At 42.1% G+C, this 19,174-nt stretch overlaps 1 protein-coding gene across 2 annotated transcripts; it reads right to left on the bottom strand.

Moving 5' to 3' along the window:
* Nucleotides 1–862: 862 nt before the first annotated feature.
* On the bottom strand, nt 863–18,889 carry LOC308676137 (tetratricopeptide repeat protein 5-like). 2 transcript variants are annotated; one of them, XM_081341874.1, is made up of 10 exons: nt 18,810–18,889; nt 17,505–17,634; nt 14,533–14,744; nt 10,696–10,846; nt 10,505–10,596; nt 8,508–8,564; nt 6,913–7,059; nt 6,589–6,803; nt 5,023–5,170; nt 863–3,124 (listed from the first exon to the last, which is right to left on the bottom strand). In XM_081341874.1, exons 1-10 carry the CDS (start codon nt 18,855–18,857, stop codon nt 3,005–3,007), a joined length of 1,320 nt encoding a protein of 439 aa, XP_081198000.1. In that variant the 5' UTR covers nt 18,858–18,889; the 3' UTR covers nt 863–3,004. The 2 variants fall into 2 exon arrangements, with proteins under 2 accessions (XP_081198000.1, XP_081197999.1); XM_081341873.1 differs by having other exon boundaries at nt 17,502–17,634; nt 18,810–18,881.
* Between the last annotated feature and the right edge of the window lie 285 nt (nt 18,890–19,174).

The raw sequence follows: 19,174 nt of genomic DNA, 5'->3' as shown, positions 1-19,174 counted from the left end.
ATAGCAATTTATCTTTTTTCTACAGTACCAAGCCAAGCAATTAAACAACATAAGAAAGGTTGAAGAAAGGTTATAGAAATGTTATTCTGATCTTCTGTTGAACACAGTTGAGGAACCTATTCGCATACATGCTAGTTAAGGAACTGCTATTAGGCTGGATTTTACCTCAAATTAAGCAGCAGAAAGGTTGAAGGTTATAGAAATGTTATTCTGATCTTCTGCTGAACAGTTGAGGAATCTATTCGCATACATGCTAGTTAAGAAACTGCTATTATGCTGGATTTTACCTCAAAATAAGCAGCAGAGACGCTGAATTAACATGTTATGCTAAACCATGGTTTGGTTAACCATGATTTAGTTATTAAATGGATATGCCACCCATCTCATGATTTATTAAATAAGCAGTTACTGAATTCACACAGTAAATTATATGTATGCATATATATGTATATCGATTAGTATGGTATTTTAATTCACTTTTTATATCAAAATAGACTTGGTCTATTTTACACTACAGGTAAAATACCCTACAGGTAATTGTCAACGTATAACCACAATGGAGCCCCAAATTTCCATTGCTAAGCAAGACAGTTGTTAAGTGAGTTTTGTCTATTTTTCAATGTTTCTTGCCACAGTTGTTAAGTGAATCACTGAAGTTGTTAATTGAATTGTTCAGTTGTTAAGCAAATCTGGCTTCCCCCATTGACTTTGCTTGTTGGAAGCCGGCTGGTCAGTTTACAAATGGTGATCATGACTCCACGACACTGCAACAGTCATAAGTACATGCCAGTTGCCAAGCCTCTGAATTTTGATCATGTGACCATGGGGATGCTGCAACAGTTGTGTTAAAAATGTTCATAAGTCACTTTTCAGTGCCACTGTAACTTTGAACAGTCACTAAATGAATGGTTGTTAAGTTGAGGACTACCTGTATGTGAAATTTTCCTGTGTGTATAAGCTATTACAATACCCTTCTAGAAACGACAGATGAAGTTGAATGGAATTTTATTATAGGATCTAATGAACCTAATCCTTCATCAATTCCTGGGGCAGTTGAAAGTACACACATCTGTAAATTGCCAAAGTTAAGAAACACTGTATTAGACTGAAAAAAATAAAAAAGAATAAAAACCCAGGTAATTATTTGCCAAGGAAAGTGCATCCATTTACGTCAGCGTGAGTTACAATTCCATTTGAGGATGTCAACACCATTATTAGTATTCTTTTCATATGCATATTATACATGTAAAACTGCTGGATTCTTGTTACAGACCATGAAAGAAATCAAATTTAAATTTCACAGTGTACAAGCTGCCTACGTTTTACAATTTGATTAGGTTTTTTTAAATTTTATTTATAAGGGTAACCATGGGTCGATGTTTAAACAATTTCTTGATCCCAACTTGATAGGGCCAGCAGGTGCTGACTAAAATTACTTGCCATAAGGAGAAGACAGATTCACTCCACAAGATTACATTTCTTGCCTGTTCTTTGGCAACTAATTGGTCATGCTACCAAAATGAACACTTCTGTCAATTATAATAATCTCTGCATGGCTTTACACAAGCAGCCTTCTTTAACTGCAACCATTATGCCACTAGAGGGCATTGCACGCCACAACTACTACATACAAAGACAGTCCCCCCCCCACCCGCCATCACTCTGCTGAACACTTAATTCTCACAGCACCATCTCATTTCCCATCTTTTCTCATCCTCTCATCTTTCCTATCTTCTCCTATTGGTTTCTTATGATTTATCTATTGTTATTATGATCTATGACATATTACTTGCTGTTTATACGAACACTGTCAGCTTATGCACTGGAGACAAATTCTTTGTGTGTCCAATCACACTTGGCCGATAAAAAATTCTATTCTGTTCTGTTCTGTTCTGTTCCGTTCCGTTCCATTCTATTTTATTCTATTCTATGCCATTCCATTCTATTTTATTCTGTTCTGTTCTATTCCATTCCTATTTTTCTATTCTGTTCTGTTCCATTCTATTCTACATTCCATTCTATTCTACATTCTATTCTATTCTCTTCCGTTCCCATTCCATTCCATTCCATTCTATTCCATTCCACTCCTATTCTGTTCCATTCTATTTTATTCTATTCTGTTCTATTTCATTCCTATTCCTATTCCTAATCCCATTCCTAGTCCGTTCCCATTTCTATTCTGTTCTGTTCCGTTCTGTTCTTATTTCTATTTCTATTTCTATTCCATTGCATTCCATTCTAAGCAGTATGAGATCAACACAGAAGATTTGCTTAATTCTAATTAAAACAGTTGTTTTACCATTCTCCATAAACATAAACTTTACACAACATTATGGCAAAGGACTCGTTTTATTGGTTCGGAAGGGAAATGATCAGGAGTCCAGTGGAAAAAGTATACAAAAATTACAAAAAAAAACAACAAAACACCATCACAAAATAATATCAAATAAATACAGGAAGCATCTCTTCCGTTTACACAGAAATAACGAGTTGGATGTAGCCTTGATCACACTGACCCAGAAGACGGTGGGATTTAGGATAGCCAGGCTACCCTAAGTCCCACTGACTTCATTAATTACGCTGCAAAAAGAGCAGAGTTTGATTCAGACGAATGGGATTTTTAAAAAAAATCTAAACTGACCGACTGCCCAAACTTAAATGCGATGGAGGCGAAGCTGAGAGCGAAGATGAAAGAAGGGATCAGGAAAAGGGGAGAAAACTAGAGAGAAGCAGCCCCCTGATTTTCTGTAGACACTCATTTTAGCACAACTGAAAGCAAAACAGCTATCGGTGGAAAAGAAACCGGGGGGGGGGGGGGGGAGGGGACAAAAAGAGATGAGAATTAAGCACCAGGTTGAACAAACAATTCTCTTTTTCTCTCGCTCCTTCACTTAACGGCTGGATGGTCCAATCTCTCTAAACTATTGAAAAAGTAGGCAGAGAGGGAACTGATGTAGCCTAAAACTCTTCAGCATCCCCGGATAATTTTGCCCTTCGTCTCTCCTCATTCACTTTGTGCTTGATAGGCAACGGTCGCCGCGGCCTGGTTTTGCGATCCTTGCACTTTGCCGTTCACCACCAGAACCAGAGGGGTCTCGACGCGGATGCCAGAAAAAGAAAAACTCTAAAAAGCAGGAAAAAGAAGAACAAGAAAGGGGGAAAAAAGGATGAGAACGAAGAACTTTAGGTAATGTGAGATGCTTTTTTTAAAAAAAAAAAAACATCAGTGTAAGCGGCACGATTTATTTTTCACATATATTCGCGGCCTATCTCTCTTGTGGAGAGGCGGCTGAAATATTGAAAGGAAAGGAATTAAAAATGAGGAGGCTTGAAAATAGAATTGGAGTACAGGTAAGTCCTTGACTTACGACCACAACTGAGCCCAGAGTTTCCGTTGCTAAGCGAGACGGCGGTTCAGTGAATTTGGCCGCATTTTACTGCTTTTCTTGCCACAGTTGTTAAGGGAATCACTGAAATTGTTAAAGTGACAATAAAATGACAATAAGGGTTATCTAATCTAATCTTAAGGGACGCGGTGGCTCAGTGGGTTAGGACACTGAGCTTGTCAATCAGAAGGTCGGCAGTTTGGTGGATCAAATCCCGAGTGCCGCGTAGCAGAGTGAGTGCCTGTTACACGTCCCAGCTTCTGCCAACCTAGCAGTTCGAAAGCACGTAAAAATGCAAGTAGAAAAATAGGGACCACTACGGTGGGAAGGTAACAGCGTTCCGTGCGCCTTTGGCATCTAGTCATGCCGGCCACATGACCACGGAGACGTCCTCGGACAAGCGCTGGCTCTTCGGCTTTGAAACGGAGATGAGCACCAGCCCCTAGAGTCGGAAACGACTAGCACGCTTGTGTGGGGGAACCTTTACCTTTACCTAATCTAATCTTAGTAACATGGTTGTTAAGTGAATCTGGATTCGCCATTGATTTTGCTTGTCAGAAGATTGCAGGAGGAGATCACGTGACCCCAGGACATTGCAGCCGCCATAAGTATGAGTCAGTTGCCAAAGCATCTGAATTCTGGTCACGTGACCCTGGGGACGCTGCAACAGTCGTAAGTGTGAAAGACGGTCATAAGTCACTTTTTCCAGTGCCACTGTAACTTTGAACGGTCAGTAAATGAACTGTTGTTAACTCGAGGACCACTTGTAAAATAATAGAACAATAATGTAAACAAGGACAAAAGAACAATCATAGCTGGCTTACACAGATACTTTAGAATAGACTAGACTAGAATAAAAACTTCATTCTCACTTTAAATGCACCCTAATCACCATACATTAAAATGAAATTTTGTTGCATTCAGCTCTCTCTCAAAAAAAACACCGTTATGCAAATACCCATATACAGACATATATGACACAGACAAACATCAGTCTAGTTTGAATTTATACATATACATGGCAAAAAAAAGACATGAAACACGTACAAATGTATGAAGAAAATAAAAGCTCTCATTTTGTTTTCAAAGGAATATTTCCAATATTTCTCCATTTAAGTACAGCTAGCCCACACCTTACAACCCTTCTTTTAGTGTGTATTCAAAGTTACAATAGCACAGAACAAAAGTGACTAGAGATCGGTCCTTGCTTTCACAAACCTTGCAGCAATCCCCATGGTAACATGATCAAAATTCAAGGGCTTGGCAACCCAGCATGTATTTAGGACAGTTGAAGGATCACATGATCGCCATGTGTAATCTCCCCAGTCAGTTTCCAACAAGCAAAGTCGATGGAAGAAGCTGGATTCATTTAACAACTGCCTGAACTCACTTAATTGCAGTGATTCGTTTAACAACCAGGGTAAAAAGGTCATAAAATCAGGCATGACTCAACAATGATCTTGTTCAGCATCAGAAATTCTGGTCCTGAATGTGGACATAAATTGAGGGCGGTCTGTAATTCCAGGTTGCCCGTTATAAACGTTAAGATTATTTGTGGAAGGCTCTGATTAAGTTTGAACTTGATTCACGGCATGACCTAGGAGAGACAAAGGGGGAATAGGGAGAGTAGACTCACTTTGTTCTGGTGTTGGATGTGATGGTGCCGAAGATGAGGTTCAGGGATGGCCACCGAGTCCCCAATTAGGACCCCCCAGCTTTGTACCATGTTGTAAACAGTGACAGCAAAACAAGGGCCTTCAAGTGAGTCTACCAATCCGAAGGTGCTATTGGGGAACAGAAAGTGGAAAAATTGAAATAAGTCAATTATTGCCCCTGTTGTGCAATTTAAGCCAAACATATTCGATAAAGATCTAGCATGGACTACATGCTGTGAATTCAAGAGGCAGTTACTAAATCATAAATCAAGGGTGGGCAGCTATGGCCCCTTTACAACCTGTGGACTTCAATTCCCAGAATTCCTGAGCCAGCCTGGCTAGCTCAGGAATTCTGGGAGTTGAAGTCCATAGTGTCAAGCTGCGAAGATTGCTTATGCTGCTTCGTCCATTATTGCTTCTTAGCTGGCCTACAGACTCAGTGGGGAAGAGGGAGGAATGGAATATGGACTGCAGGTTCAAGCTGCCAGGTTGTGAGAATCAAGGTCTCTCAAAAGCTGTTTACGAAGAACTGAAGACTTTTTTTCACAACTGTCTGACAATGTGACCTATTAGGAGAGAGGGGAGTTTCTATACTTTAATATACTGATTTTTGGTGCCAATTATTCAGAACCGGTTTTCCATTCATCTGTGCCGAAATGGTGTGCTCCATAAAGTTTTCATTAGAGATTTGAAAGTTTCAGCTGTGCTTACTTCGTTGGGATCATCAGTTGGAACCTTAACACATAGGTCATAAAGAGGCCATAGTTGCCCACTTCTGCCATAAATCATAAGTTTATATCAATAAATGTATATTTTGTCTTTTCTCTGATCGAAGAAGAAGTCAATTCAGCCATCTCAGCAAATTCTGTCATCCTTGCCAACTGTTCATCCGTCGCCGGTGGTCCATATCTTTCCATCTTTGCGCATACAATAATCTTGCTATAGTTGTCGTATAAACAAAATTCCACAACTTTTTTGCAACTCTTTGTCCATCAATTCCACACACACACACACCCACCCAAATCCTCTCTGGTCTCAACTTCTATATCAATCTTTAAAACCCTCTGAATCGCTAGAAGCTGTGGCTGCCATCTTCAGAAGGAAAATGATGTTGCCTCTGGTCTGTGTTAACTTGGCCTCCTTGGATGCCAGCCACAGTTCTCCAGCTCAGGGGTTAAGCACCTATAGCAATTTCACAACCAATGGACTTCAACTCCCAGAATTCCTGAGCCAGGAACTCTGGGAGTTGAAGTCCACAGGTCGTAATATTGCCATAGTTGCTCTACACCCGGAGTAGGCAACCTTGGCTCTTTTATGACTCATGAACCTCAGCTCCCAGAATTCCTGAGTCACCATAGCTGGCTCAGGAATTCTGGGAGCTGAAGTCCAAGAGTCATAAAAGAGCCAAGGTTGCCTACCCCTGCTCTGCACTAAGGCCACTAAACCCTGAAGTCCAACACTGCCTAACAGACGCAGGCTGTGAAAGCCAGCACCAGAAATCGGTGATAGCAGGGCAGGAAAGATTGAAAATAGAGTGTTCTACTCACAAAGGCACTTTTTCCTCAGTAGTCAGGCTGAATAGCACCTTCCCCAAGATCACAGTACCAGTGTTAACACCAGGCTGCAAGGCACTGAGAGATTGTCTCTGTAGTTCTACCTTCTGACCTGAAGGCCCTTGATAATGTCCATCACCACAAGGGCCCAGATGGGAGGTTCGTAGGCTTCCCAACATGCTTTGCAGCTTTTTGCCTTTCACCTTGCCCTATGAGAGGAAAACAGCAGAAACAAGACTTGTTTGCAGACATGACCTTACCTAACATGGGCAGGACGGGGGTGGGACAAAAAAAAGACAAATCCCACCACCATAATACCTTGTTTTCAAGGAGTCCACTTAGTCTTTCAAGGAAGTCCATGAGTTGCTGCTTCCGTTGTTGAGGTTCTGGCCAAGCCGGGTCAAGGGCTGCGGCGTGTGCAAAACCCTCTAGGGCTTCCATGTAGTTTTCTTCATACTTAGAAAGCTGGGCAAAAAGTATACAAAAACAACACTGCAAGACAATTCGGACTCAGATGGATGCCTGTCTCTAGGATCCAAAAAAAAGCTCAGCATCCTAATACACGAATGAAAAAATATACACAGGTAGTCCTCCACTTACAACTATTCGTTTAGTGGCAGCTTTGTCAGTGAAAAAAGTGATTTGTGATAGCTTTTTACACTTACATCACCCACAGACGTGTGATCAAAATTCGGAAGCTTGGCAACTGGCATGTTGCAGTGTCCCGGGGTCATGTGATCCCCTTTTGCGACCTTCCGACTAGCAAAGGCAATGGGGAGACCAGATTCACTTAACAACCACATTAATAACTTAACAATTGCAATGATTCGCTTAACAACTGTGGCAAGAAAGGTCGTAAAATGGGGGGGGGAGGAACTCATGCTTAGCAACAGAAAATCTGGGCTCGATTATGGTCGTAAGTCAAGGACCACCTGGTACTTGTGAAATCTTGGTTTTGACTTCTGTGACTCCAATCTTTTCAACCCGTCCCTAAATGCTCAAGGCAAGCACTTGGCTCAAGGGCCACAGGCAGTCCATCAAGCAGCCTTTGTGACCCACTGTTGTTGTTTTTTCCACAAAACTAATGTGCTGCCTTCCCAAAAGACACAATTCCAAGTGTCTCCACGCCTCACTGCTGCCACCAGCTCTGGGACCACTGCCTGTCCACTAACCACTCAACAGTTGATTGGCACACCAGGTATTCCTTAGTGGCCCAGTGATCTTTCATTTAGTAGTGTAGCCTTTTTTCCCCCACTAGAAGGTGTACAGATCTGTTTGAAGAATTGGGGAGAATAAACTTAAGCAGGTTCTCTATGTCCTTGAAGAGCTGAGTGCGTGTTTTTTGTTACTCACTATTCAGCCCCCCATCTCTCTGTCAACAAGAGTCTCTGCCCCAAGGAGTTTCCTAGACACATTCATGGAGATCCTTGGGGACACTCGTGGAGCATCATGTGTTTGATGCTGCCTTTTCCAAAATGTTTTTTTTCCATCTGCCTCCAACCCTGGGATTTGCTGATGATGCTTTATCCGAATTCCACATTTTTAAGAAGACATTGGATAACTATTTCTCTGAAATGGTATAGAACAGTTTCCTGCCTGAACAGGGAGTTGGACAAGAAGACCTCCAAGGTCCCTTCCAACTCTGTTAAATACTAACTACCCCTAATGCTGTTTAGGCTCCCAAGGCCAAACCAGATCAACAAATGCTGCTATGTCCTGATACTGAGCAATTAAAACATAGCCCCAACTCTCCAAAGTTAAAAAAATATGATTTTCCAGTCAACAACTTAGCCCACAGCCTTGGATCACATTACACTTAGGAATCACCAACTGTGATTCTAATAAAGCTTTTCTTGGTGGATCATTCCTACATAAGCCAACTTTGTGTTGCCTTCTTTATTCCATTTCCTTACCGTGGCTCGATTGAGATGCAAATCTGGGTTACAAGTAGCAGTGGGGTCCACCTTTTCCTATTGCAAAAAAAAAAAAAAAAAATCAGAAGGAAAGCATGCACAATCAACACTGCAGGTAGATAAAGAACAAATTCATTCACATGGAATATTCTTCCTCCCTCACTCCCTCAAAACAAGAGGGGGTCAACCTAAACTCCAAAGCACCTGAAGGCAGAACAAGAAGCAATGAATGGAAACTAATCAAGGAAAGAAGTAACCTAGAACTAAATTCCCTGACAGTTAGAACAATTAATCAGTGGAACGGCTTGTCTTCTGAAGTTGTGGGTGTTCCAATACTGGAGGCTTTTAAAGAAGAGATTGGACAACCATTTGACTGAAACGGTATGGTCTCCTGCTTGAGCAAAGGGTTGGATTAGAAGACCTCCAAGGTTCCTTCCAAATCTATTATTGTTATTGCAAAACAAACATTCATTCTTATTTACACCTATCTCAACCAAGGGACGCGGTGGCTCAGTGGGTTAGGACACTGAGCTTGTCGATCAGAAGGTCGGCAGTTTGGTGGGTCAAATCCCAAGTGCCGCGTAAGAGAGTGAGCGCCTGTTACTCGTCCCAGCTTCTGCCAACCTAGCAGTTCGAAAGCACATAAAAATACAAGTAGAAAAATAGGGACCACCACTAATAGGGAAGGTAACAGCGTTCCGTGCGCCTCTGACGTCTAGTCATGCCGGCCACATGACCACGGAGACGTCCTCGGACAAGCGCTGGCTCTTCGGCTTTGAAACAGAGATGAGCACCGGCCCCTAGAGTTGGAAATGACTAGTATGCATGTGCGGGGGAACCTTTACCTTTACCCTTACAACCAAGGACTACTGTATGAGTAGGTATCAACAGACATTTTATATATAACAAGAAGGAACCCACAGAATTCTGTTTAAGGCAGAGCTAAGGAACTGATGTGACCAATAGGATGCATTTCTGCCACAGTTAAAATTTGAAGCTTTCCAGTGAATTCAAGAGAATGCCTTTTTTCCCCAAACCAAATTACAAGTAGTCCTTGACTTCTAACTGGTTGCTTAGTGACCATTCAAAGGTATGACAGACAACTTTTCCCATGCACTATTAATCCTGCTGTACCCTCCTCTAGCTAGCAAATGGACCTTTTATAAAATCTTTCGGGGTGCATGAATTCATAAGAAGAATGTCATTATCAAGCGAGAATCACATTAGAAATACATTGTTAAGGAACTGTGGTCTACACTCCAGAAAATAATCAAAAAGAGAAGCAACCTAGAACTAAGGAGAAATTTGCTGACAGTTAGAACAATTAATCAGTGGAATGAATTGCCTCCAGAAGTTGTAGGTGTTCGAACACTGGAGGTTTTTAAGAAGAGACTGGACAGCCATTTGTCTGAAATGGTATAGGGTTTCCTGCCTGAGCAGAGGGTTGGACTAGAACAGGCATGTCATCGTGACATCGCGCGACATAGCGGGACTTTTTCCCATAGCCGGCAATGGGGTGGGCACAGTTTCAGCATGACGCATCCGGCCAGCTCTCATTTAAAGATCATGGATTCAGTTTAACTGCCACCACAAAAAAATTGCAAAATCAGGTGTGGTCACCAATATGATTAACAACTGTAATTCCAGGCTGAATTATGCTCGTTAAGTCAAGGACTACCTGTAGCGTATTCTGGATCTAAATCAAAATATGAGCTCAAGTCTTCCAATAACCACACTGACTACTGCACAAAATGTACTCTTCTCAACTGGCCCTCTAGAATGGGGTTCCTCAATAGCCAGGCTGTGGCCCACTTCTGGGCCCCAGCCTGTTCAGAACCAGGAGGCAAAAGCAGCAGGCGAGCGAGCGCGCAAGCACATCTCCCCTTGAGCGGAATTGGGGATCATTGCGCTAGAATTTACTACAGAGGCTTAACTTGAACAACCATCCCTTCCTCCCCCATACCACAGCTTTGTCTCGGGTCCCCTCCAGCACCTACTGCTTGGGCATAGGCACTCAGTGCTTGCTGGGAGATCTTGGGCTTCTGCCCCGTATTGAAGAACAAGGAGAGATAGGCATTGCCCAGCACATCTGTGGAATGCAGAAAACATAAATTAGCCAATTGCATATCCCATTCTCTTCTCTGCCCTTTCCCTGCCTAGGCTAAAAAGACTGTGTTGTAAAACTCACACCAAGAGCGTCCGTCACGGACATCCATCTGTACCGCCAGTTTGGCTTGCCGCACACTGTCCATCACGTTTTGTGCATGTTCATCAGGAGAACTGGTGCGCAGCTGCCGTAACACCATGGAGAGGTTCTGCAAGGAGACTTTGTTCTTACGCTAAGAGGGTAGAAAAGAAAGGCGTGTTTGGCTGAGATAGCAACACTGCAGGACAAGATTTCTGTATAAAACTAGAAGTTTTATTAAGCTCAAAATACAGGCAGTTCTCTATTGTCCATTCGTTTAGCAATGGTTTGGAAATGTATGCACACAGGTAATATTTTTCCCTCCGTATATTTTTAGTTACGAGCAGCAATGAACCAAAGGAACACATCCTTGCAAATATATTTACATACCCATCAAAGAAAACATGCTACCTTAAAGGTGCTTTTTTCACAAGGCAACTGGACTATCTTGTTTTTCTCTAAAGGCATTTCACTTCTCATCCAAGAAGCTTCTTCAGCTCTGACTGGATGGTGGGGAATGGAAGGATTTATACTCCTTACAGACAGCTGGTCGTTTGCATTCTTTTAGAGAGTCAGTGAGGCCACTTGGAGGTTTATCTGTGTCCTCAGGGTCACCTGTGCAGTGCAAATAGATGTGGAGCCTTCTTGGAACTGCTGAAAGGACTGTCTTGTAGACTGGAGATAGATGATGTCCTATCCCTCTCCCTCTGTTGAGAGAAGGCTGTTCGGTGTTGACACAGATGGCTTCTTTGACCCCTTTTTCAAACCAGCAGTCCCCTCTGTCCAAAATGTGGTCTTTCTTGTATGAGAAGCGAAATGTCTTCAAAGAAAAACAAGAAAGTCCAGTTGCCTTGTGAAAGAGCACCATTGGATTAAGATGTGAGAACTGAAAACAGTCACTGGAGGTTTTAAAGAAGAGACGGGACAGCCATTTGTCTGAAATGGTATAGGGTTTCCTGCCTGAGAAGGGGGTTGGACTAGATGACCTCCAAGGTCCCTTCCAACTTTTTGATGATGATGATGATGTTACTACTATTGCTATTATTATATTATTTGCATTCATTTAGCAGTTGTTCGAAATTACAGTGACGTAAAAAAAAGGCTTATGATTGGTCCTCTCACTAACAACCACTGCATCCCAACTGTCACGTGATCAAAATTCAAGCACTTGGCCACTAGCATGTAATTATGATAGTTGTAGCATCCTGGGGTCAGGTGGTTGCCATTTCCGACCTTCCCAACCGGCTTCCAACAAGCAAGTCAATGGGGAGGGGGAGCTGGATTTGCTTAACAACCCAATGATTCACTTAACAGCTAATGTGATTTGTTTTAACATCCATGGCAAGGAAGACCATAATGTATAATATATAATATATAATATATAATATATAATATATAATATATAATATATAATATATAATATATAATATATAATATATAATATATAATATATAATATACAATATATAATATACAGTATAATATATAATATATAATATACAGTATAATATATAATATATAATAACAATAATAATAATAACAGTAATCATCATCATCATCATCATCATCATCATCATCATCATCATCATCCAAATTGCCAACTTTGCAACGACAAACTTGAAACTGTTTCACATTTAATATGTGAGTGCAGCAAAATCGCACAAACTGATTACAAAGCTAGACATGACAGAGTTGCTAAACTCATCCACTGGGCATTGTGTAAAAAATACGACTTGCCTGTGTCCGAAAAGTCATGGGAACATAGGGTGGAAAAAGTTGTAGTGAATGAGAGGGTGAAGTTCTTGTGGGACTTCCGAATACAGACAGATCGCCATTTGGAACACAACACGCCAGATATCGCAGTCATAGAGAACCGAAGCGTACAGTTGATTGATATCGCTGTACCAGGAGATGCCAGAGTCGAAGAAAAAGAACTGGAAAAAATTACGAAATACCGCAACCTGGCCATCGAAACTGCGCAATTATGGATGAAATGTGTAACAATTGTCATCGGGGCACTGGGAACTATGTCCAAAAACTTTGCAAAATACATCAAGAAATTGCAGCTTCCTACAATAGGTCCAGCAAAGCTACAAAAAACTGTGCTACTCGGAACATCTTACATTTTAAGGAGATACCTGGTTGATACCTAGGATGCTGGCAGCATCCCGTGTCAACCGTTAGTGCCAATTTGAGTGTTTGGTTGACTGAGTTTCATGTTTAATGAATAAAAGTTTTATATAATAATAATAAAGTTGGAAGGGACCTTATATGTTTTAGCCTCCAGTCCCCCAATCATCTTTGTTGCTCTTCTCTGCACTCTTCCTAGAGTTTCACCAGTTTTTATATTGTGACAACTAAAACTGGATGCAGTACTCCAAGTGTGGCCTTACCAAGGCGTTATAAAATGATATTAACACTTCACATGATCCTGATTCTATCCCTCTGTTAATGCAGCCTAGCTGTCAGAATCCATTTATATCATATTCACAGATGGAATGTTTCAAACATTATTCCATGGATTCTGCCATCTCCCGAAGGGGAGAGAATGGATGTGTATTGAACCGGTATTAGGCATTTCAAAGGAAAGGAGAAGCCTTTTGAACTGGGGAAACAAAAGGGGGGGCTAGCATCTGGCTTGTGTCACGGAAGAGAGCAATAAACATGAAAGGTCCTAAGTTCCTTTTTCCCACGAGAGGGATGATACGAGAGAAAGGATGGGGGACTGACCAAATGGGGTTAAGGGGGGTTAAACCGGGAACTCTTTAAAAGGGTTTACTTCATGGAATAATATTAAGTCCTGTCTCGTTTCCTACAACCAAGCATGTCATAGTAAAGATTCTTTTTGGAATAGATTTGACTCCAAGAATTTTGTCTTCCTAAGACGTGGTTTGGGGTGGGTCCTGACACTAGCACTGTGTTGGCTTTTTTGGCAGCTTCAGTACACTGCTGGCTCATATTTAAGTGATTGTCCACGAGGACTCTGGTGCTAACAGTCACCATGCTGAGCAATGGAACTTCCATTTGCAAATCGAGGACTGCGCAAACAGGCTTCTCCAAATTAATGGGTACTCCTCGACTTGCAATCAACTGTTCCAAAGTTACAACAGCACCAAAAAAAGTGACTTATGACAGTTTTTCAAACTTAACGACCATCGCAACCTCCCCATGGTCACATGATGCATGGATGCTTGGCAACTGGTTCCCGGGGTTCTGTGATCACCTTTTGTGACCTTCTGACAAGCAAAAGTCAATGGGGAAGCCAGATTCACTTAACAGCCTTGTTATTAACTTAAAAATTTCGGCGATTCACTTAACAATGGTGGCAAGCAAAGTTCTAAAATGGGGCAAAGCTCACTTAACAACGGTCTTGCTTACCAATGGAAATTTTGGGCTCCATTGTGGTTGTAAGTTAAGGATTACCTGTAGTGTATCAGATTGACTTGGTCTATTTTACACACACACACACACACACACACACACACTGTGGTCGTAAGTCAAGGACTATCTTTTCTCTGAAAGGGATTTACTTGATCTACAGAATACCATCAGAAATAGCAATAGCACTTAAGACTTATATACCACTTCATATTGCTTTACAGCCCTCTCTAAGCAGTTAAAAGAGTCAGCATATGGCCCCCCAACAATCTGGGTCCTCATTTTACCGAACTCAGAAGGATGGAAGGCTGAGTCAACCTTGAGTCGCTTGGGATCGAACTCCTGGCTGTAGGCAGAGTCAGCCTGCAGTACTGCACTGCGCCACCATTTTGGAATCCAGGTTCCCGAACAATCCTTCACACAAAAGAACTATTTGATAGCAGAGAACTTAGGGGAAGCTTACATGGCTGAGCGCTCCAGAGAAGCAGGTATGGGCAGCAGAGACATCTCCCTTTTTCCAGTAAACCTCGCCTAATTGATTCCATGCCTCCACCAATTCTGGGTCCAGCTTGACCGCTTTGGAGAGCAATTCTTCAGACTGGGCATCATAGTCTGCCGATACATTCAAAGCTTTCCCTTTAAGCATCAGTGCGTACGCTCGCCCTTCTGATAAGCCTAATAAAAGTGGAAGGGGGGGAAAAAGAGAAATTCCATCCATATATTATTGTCCCCCAAAAAGAAAAAAGTCCATCTAATATTGAGCTGTAAGTAATTATACATTTCTTTTTGCCAGTTCATTTTTTTCTCTTCCATTTGCCGTACTATTTACACATGTCTCTCACCGATATAATTCGATACAAAAACCATACAATTGAAATATACTATCTTAGTAAAAAGGTAAAGGTTCCCCCACACATGCGTGCTAGTCGTTTCCGACTCTAGGGGCCGGTGCTCATCTCCGTTTCAAAGCCGAAGAGCCAGCGCTTGTCCGAGGATGTCTCCGTGGTCATGTGGCTGGCATGGCAAGACGCCAAAGGCGCACGGAACGCTGTTACCTTCCCACCGTAGTGGTCCCTATTTTTCTACTTGCATTTTTGCGTGCTTTCGAACTGCTAGATTGGCAGAAGCTGGGACGAGTAACAGGCGCTCAACTTTGTTACGCGGCACTCAGGTTTCGACCCGCCAAACTGCCGACCTTCTGATCAACAAGCTCAGCGTCCTAACCCACTGAGCCACCGCGTCCCTGCTATCTTAGTAGGTAATGGTAAATCTGAATTCCAGATATAAACTTTCATGGGTATCAACCGATACAGGTAGTCCTCACTTAATAAACACAATTGGGACCAGCAACTCTATCTTTAAGTGATGCATCAGTTCAGAAAAGTGATGTTCAACTGCACCAGAGTTACATCAGTTCCACTATGTTCATTACATCATATGAATCACATGATGTGACATCACATGACCAGGAATTGCAATTTCCTGACGGCTTCCCCATTGACTTTGCTTGTTAGAAGCTGGTTCTTAAAGTCGCAAATGGCGATTCTATCACTACAGGATGCTGCAACCATCATAAATGAACACCGGCTGCAAAGTGCCCGAATTGCAGTCACATGATCATGGAGCCACTGCGAGAACTGCGAGGATCAGTGGTAAACCTATTTTTTTCAGCCCTGTCATAGTTCAAGCAGTCACTGAACAAAGCAGTGGGTACATGAGGAATAGCTATAAACTTTCCATTTTTAATTCTAATTTCTGGTATTTTTAATTATTACATTTAGGGAGTATTCAAACTGATTTGAGTGTAGAAGTCCTAACGGACTTTTGGGTGCTGCAAATGCTTGAGATGATTTGTCTGTAAGGTTGTTGATAATTCACAAAAGTGAATTTTCAACTGTCTTTTACAAGATTAGAATGCGTAATAGCAACAGCACTAAGACAGATTTAAGTTTTAAATTTCTTTGCTTAAATGACCCTCAGAAAGATTTTCTTCCAATTAAAATCAAAGTTAATTATCAACAGAAAACTAAGCATGTCCTCACATTGACTAATGAACTGTGAGCTGCCCAGAGTCATTTGCTGAGCAAAACCACAATTCATTACTATACAAATGAAATAAGCAAGTAAGAAAATTAGTGAGTCAGTTAAAGGATTTCCCAGAAGCATCTGTTGCTCATTATGGGAAATAGGATCTAGACTACCTAAATACAATCTACATGGGGCTGCCCTTGAAGGCCACTCAGAAGTTACAACTGGTCCAGAACACAGCAGCACAGTGTTGGGTGCATCTAGAAGTACCTTCCAGGTGTAATTCAAAATGCTGGCCATTGTTTTTAAAGCGCTACATCACATGGGACCGATGTGAGACCGCCTTTCCCTAAGGGTATTTGCCTCTCCCACTGGATGGGATAGGGCAGAGTAGGCAACCTTGGCTCTTTTATAACTCGTGGACTTCAACTCCCAGAATTCCTGAGCCAGCATGGCAACCTCTCCATTTCTCCTCAGCATGGCTGGCTCAGGAATTCTGGGAGTTGAAGTCCACGAGTCATAAAAGAGCCAAGGTTGCCTACCCCTGGGATAGGGTAAGCAAATTCCAGGCCTCATTTTGCCATCAAGGAAACCTGGGAAGCATGCCATTTTTGTGGCTGTCTCTATGGAATATCCTCCATCCCACAATCCAGCAGGCCCCCATCTTCTTAACCTTCCAGATGGCAATTAGAACTTTTTACCAAGGGATTGGGTCAAAGGGTGGAGTCCGTGGCTGCTTGTTAGGGAACCTTGAAAGATTGATTGCAGCAGCAGGGTTTTTAATTTTTGTGCCACGGCTTTTATGCTTTTTGCCATTTTACGGTCCTTGTGAGCCACCCAAAGTTCTTTCAAGATGGGTGACTGTCCAAATCTTTTAAATAATTAATTAAAACAAACAAACAAACAACAAAGATTTCCAGTAGCCAAGTCATAAAGAATCAGAATATCAAAATGCTGAAATGAAGAAAATTTGGGTACATGGGACTGGATGTTTTGGAGGGGAGGATTATACTATAATCATCTGTCAGATCTACTTCTGTCAGATGTAAAGAATCTGGACCATTTGTGTAGATTGCAGCATAAAAAAAATGAGGCCCAGACACTAGAATCTGGTCAACTAACTGTAAGTGCTAGATTGGCATTAGATAAGAATCAATAGAATTCAAGAAGAGCTGGACTCTTGTGGCAACACAAGGACTCTAAACTGCTGGTATGTTTAATTCTGTCTGCCCCAGCTGTGCGTTTTCTATTCCTATAACTTCCCTTTCTCTCATGGTACTAGACTCAAATATCTTCAATTCTATGGCTGCATCATATGTACTGGTATATTTGAAGGACCTGGTAATGAAACAGAACAGATGCCTTAAGATAGAGATACAGAAATGCAAGTTATGTGTGAATTACCACCTATGGCTTCCATTTTTTGAAGAGTCTTCTCCATTTCTTCCTGAACATCCTGTCGTTTTTTCCCAGCATCTTCCACACTGTGGTTCTCAAAATAATGATCTCGGAAATTATATAGGTGGTCAACCAATTCCTATTCATAAATGGATAAATACTGTCAGATCTCTCAATAGCGATGTCTTGCCAATACAAAATACACCAACATGCACCCAGGTTGCATACCATAAATTAAGCATTTTTCAGTATCTAAGCTAAAATGTAATTGCCCAATTTGAAACTTATCTGTCCATTCCATACAAACCTGGCAGCACAGCTGATACCATGCTTTGACTTAATAAATTATATATATATATATATATATATATATATATATATATATATATATATATATATATATATATATATATGAAAATCCAAAATATAATCAATCAGTCCTCCATTTAATGTTCCTTACTAGTACTGTCTGAAAGTCCAGCATAACTATGAGAAAGGAGAAACGTTAATTTAAACTACATTCCACAGCACAGAACCACTCTTTTTACATAACAAAACCAACCAGCATATTTAACCTCTTCGTGGAATAGCCAGAGATTAATGCAGAAATCTTTGATCCTGCGGATCACGGAGCGTAACGATGGCTCACTCCGGACGCAGCAATTAAGACTGGATTTCTCTGATAACTCTAACATTTTTGGAATCCAAGAGAACCTTGGGAGATCTACAGAGGGATACCTTTCTCTGCAAACAAAGCAGGAAGGCAGCGTCCCCTGCTCTGCCTACTTCGTCCCTCCCAGCATTGCCTAAATTACCGAGCTGTGAAAATTGCCAGAGGAGCATATCGGGCTAGCTAGCGCAGGGGTAGGCAACCTCGGCTCTTTTACGACTCGTGGACTTCAACTCCCAGAATTCCTGAGCCAGCCACGCTGAGGGAAAAGGGAGAGGTTTCCAAGCTGAGCCATGCTGGCTCAGGAATTCTGGGAGTTGAAGTCCACGAGTCACAAAAGAGCCGAGGTTGCCTAGCCCTGGGCTAACGGAAACCAACTATAAAGCAGAAGCTTTGCCAGCTGCTTTTGCTCGTCCACGACTTCTTCAAACGCGGCTAGCTTTGGACAAGGCCTCCTGCCCACCAGCTCAGCTAGTTACCTGCCTGCCTAAATCCGGGAGGGCTCTGGGGACTTTGCTCCATCCCCTTCCCCAAGAAGAGGACGCGCGGGCGTGTTTTTTTCTTTTTTTAAAAAAATATTATTATTTTAATCGTGGCTTTCAAATGCAGAGGGGGAGAAAAAACTCTCTGTTGCGCGCCGTTACCTGCAGACGTTGCCGACCTTGCGAGTTTTCTTCGTCGTCCTCGGCCATGATTAGCTGCGGCCTCGCCGTCCTTTTCCGCCTCTTCTCTCGCTCTCTCATTCTTGCCAGCACGGAGGGAAGTAGAGGCCTCTAAAGGCCGGGAGGACTCGGAGCAGTTCAGACGTAGGGGGGGGGGGGAGGAAGAAGCGGAACCAGGATCAGAACAGAGCTCGGAAGGGACCTTAGAGGTCATCTAGTCCAGCCCGCTGCTCAAGCAGGAGACCCAGGGCTTTTTTTTCCTCATAGAACGCTCAGAACGGAGTTCCGGCACCTTTTTTGGATGGAACCTTGTAGGGTAGGCAAGGCAAATGGTATGACGTGTGTGA

This window comes from Vipera berus (assembly GCF_964194415.1).
Source record: "Vipera berus genome assembly, chromosome: W".
NCBI classification, from domain to species: Eukaryota; Metazoa; Chordata; class Lepidosauria; order Squamata; family Viperidae; genus Vipera; species Vipera berus.
The sequence above is the reverse complement of the archived record's forward strand: the minus strand, read 5'-3'. Positions and strand labels throughout refer to the sequence as shown.

Excerpts from the sequence above, each read along its gene's own strand:
- LOC308676137 (XM_081341873.1), bottom strand. The coding sequence starts at position 18,857 with ATGGCCGAGGACGACGAAGAAAACTCGCAAGGTCGGCAACGTCTGCAG. Across the intron at positions 7,060-8,507 it reads TGCATCTCAATCGAGCCACG|CTTTCTAAGTATGAAGAAAA; the intron begins GTAAGGAAATGG and ends CTTTTTGCCCAG. Across the intron at positions 5,171-6,588 it reads ACTGAGGAAAAAGTGCCTTT|CACCTTCGGATTGGTAGACT; the intron begins GTGAGTAGAACA and ends GTTCCCCAATAG.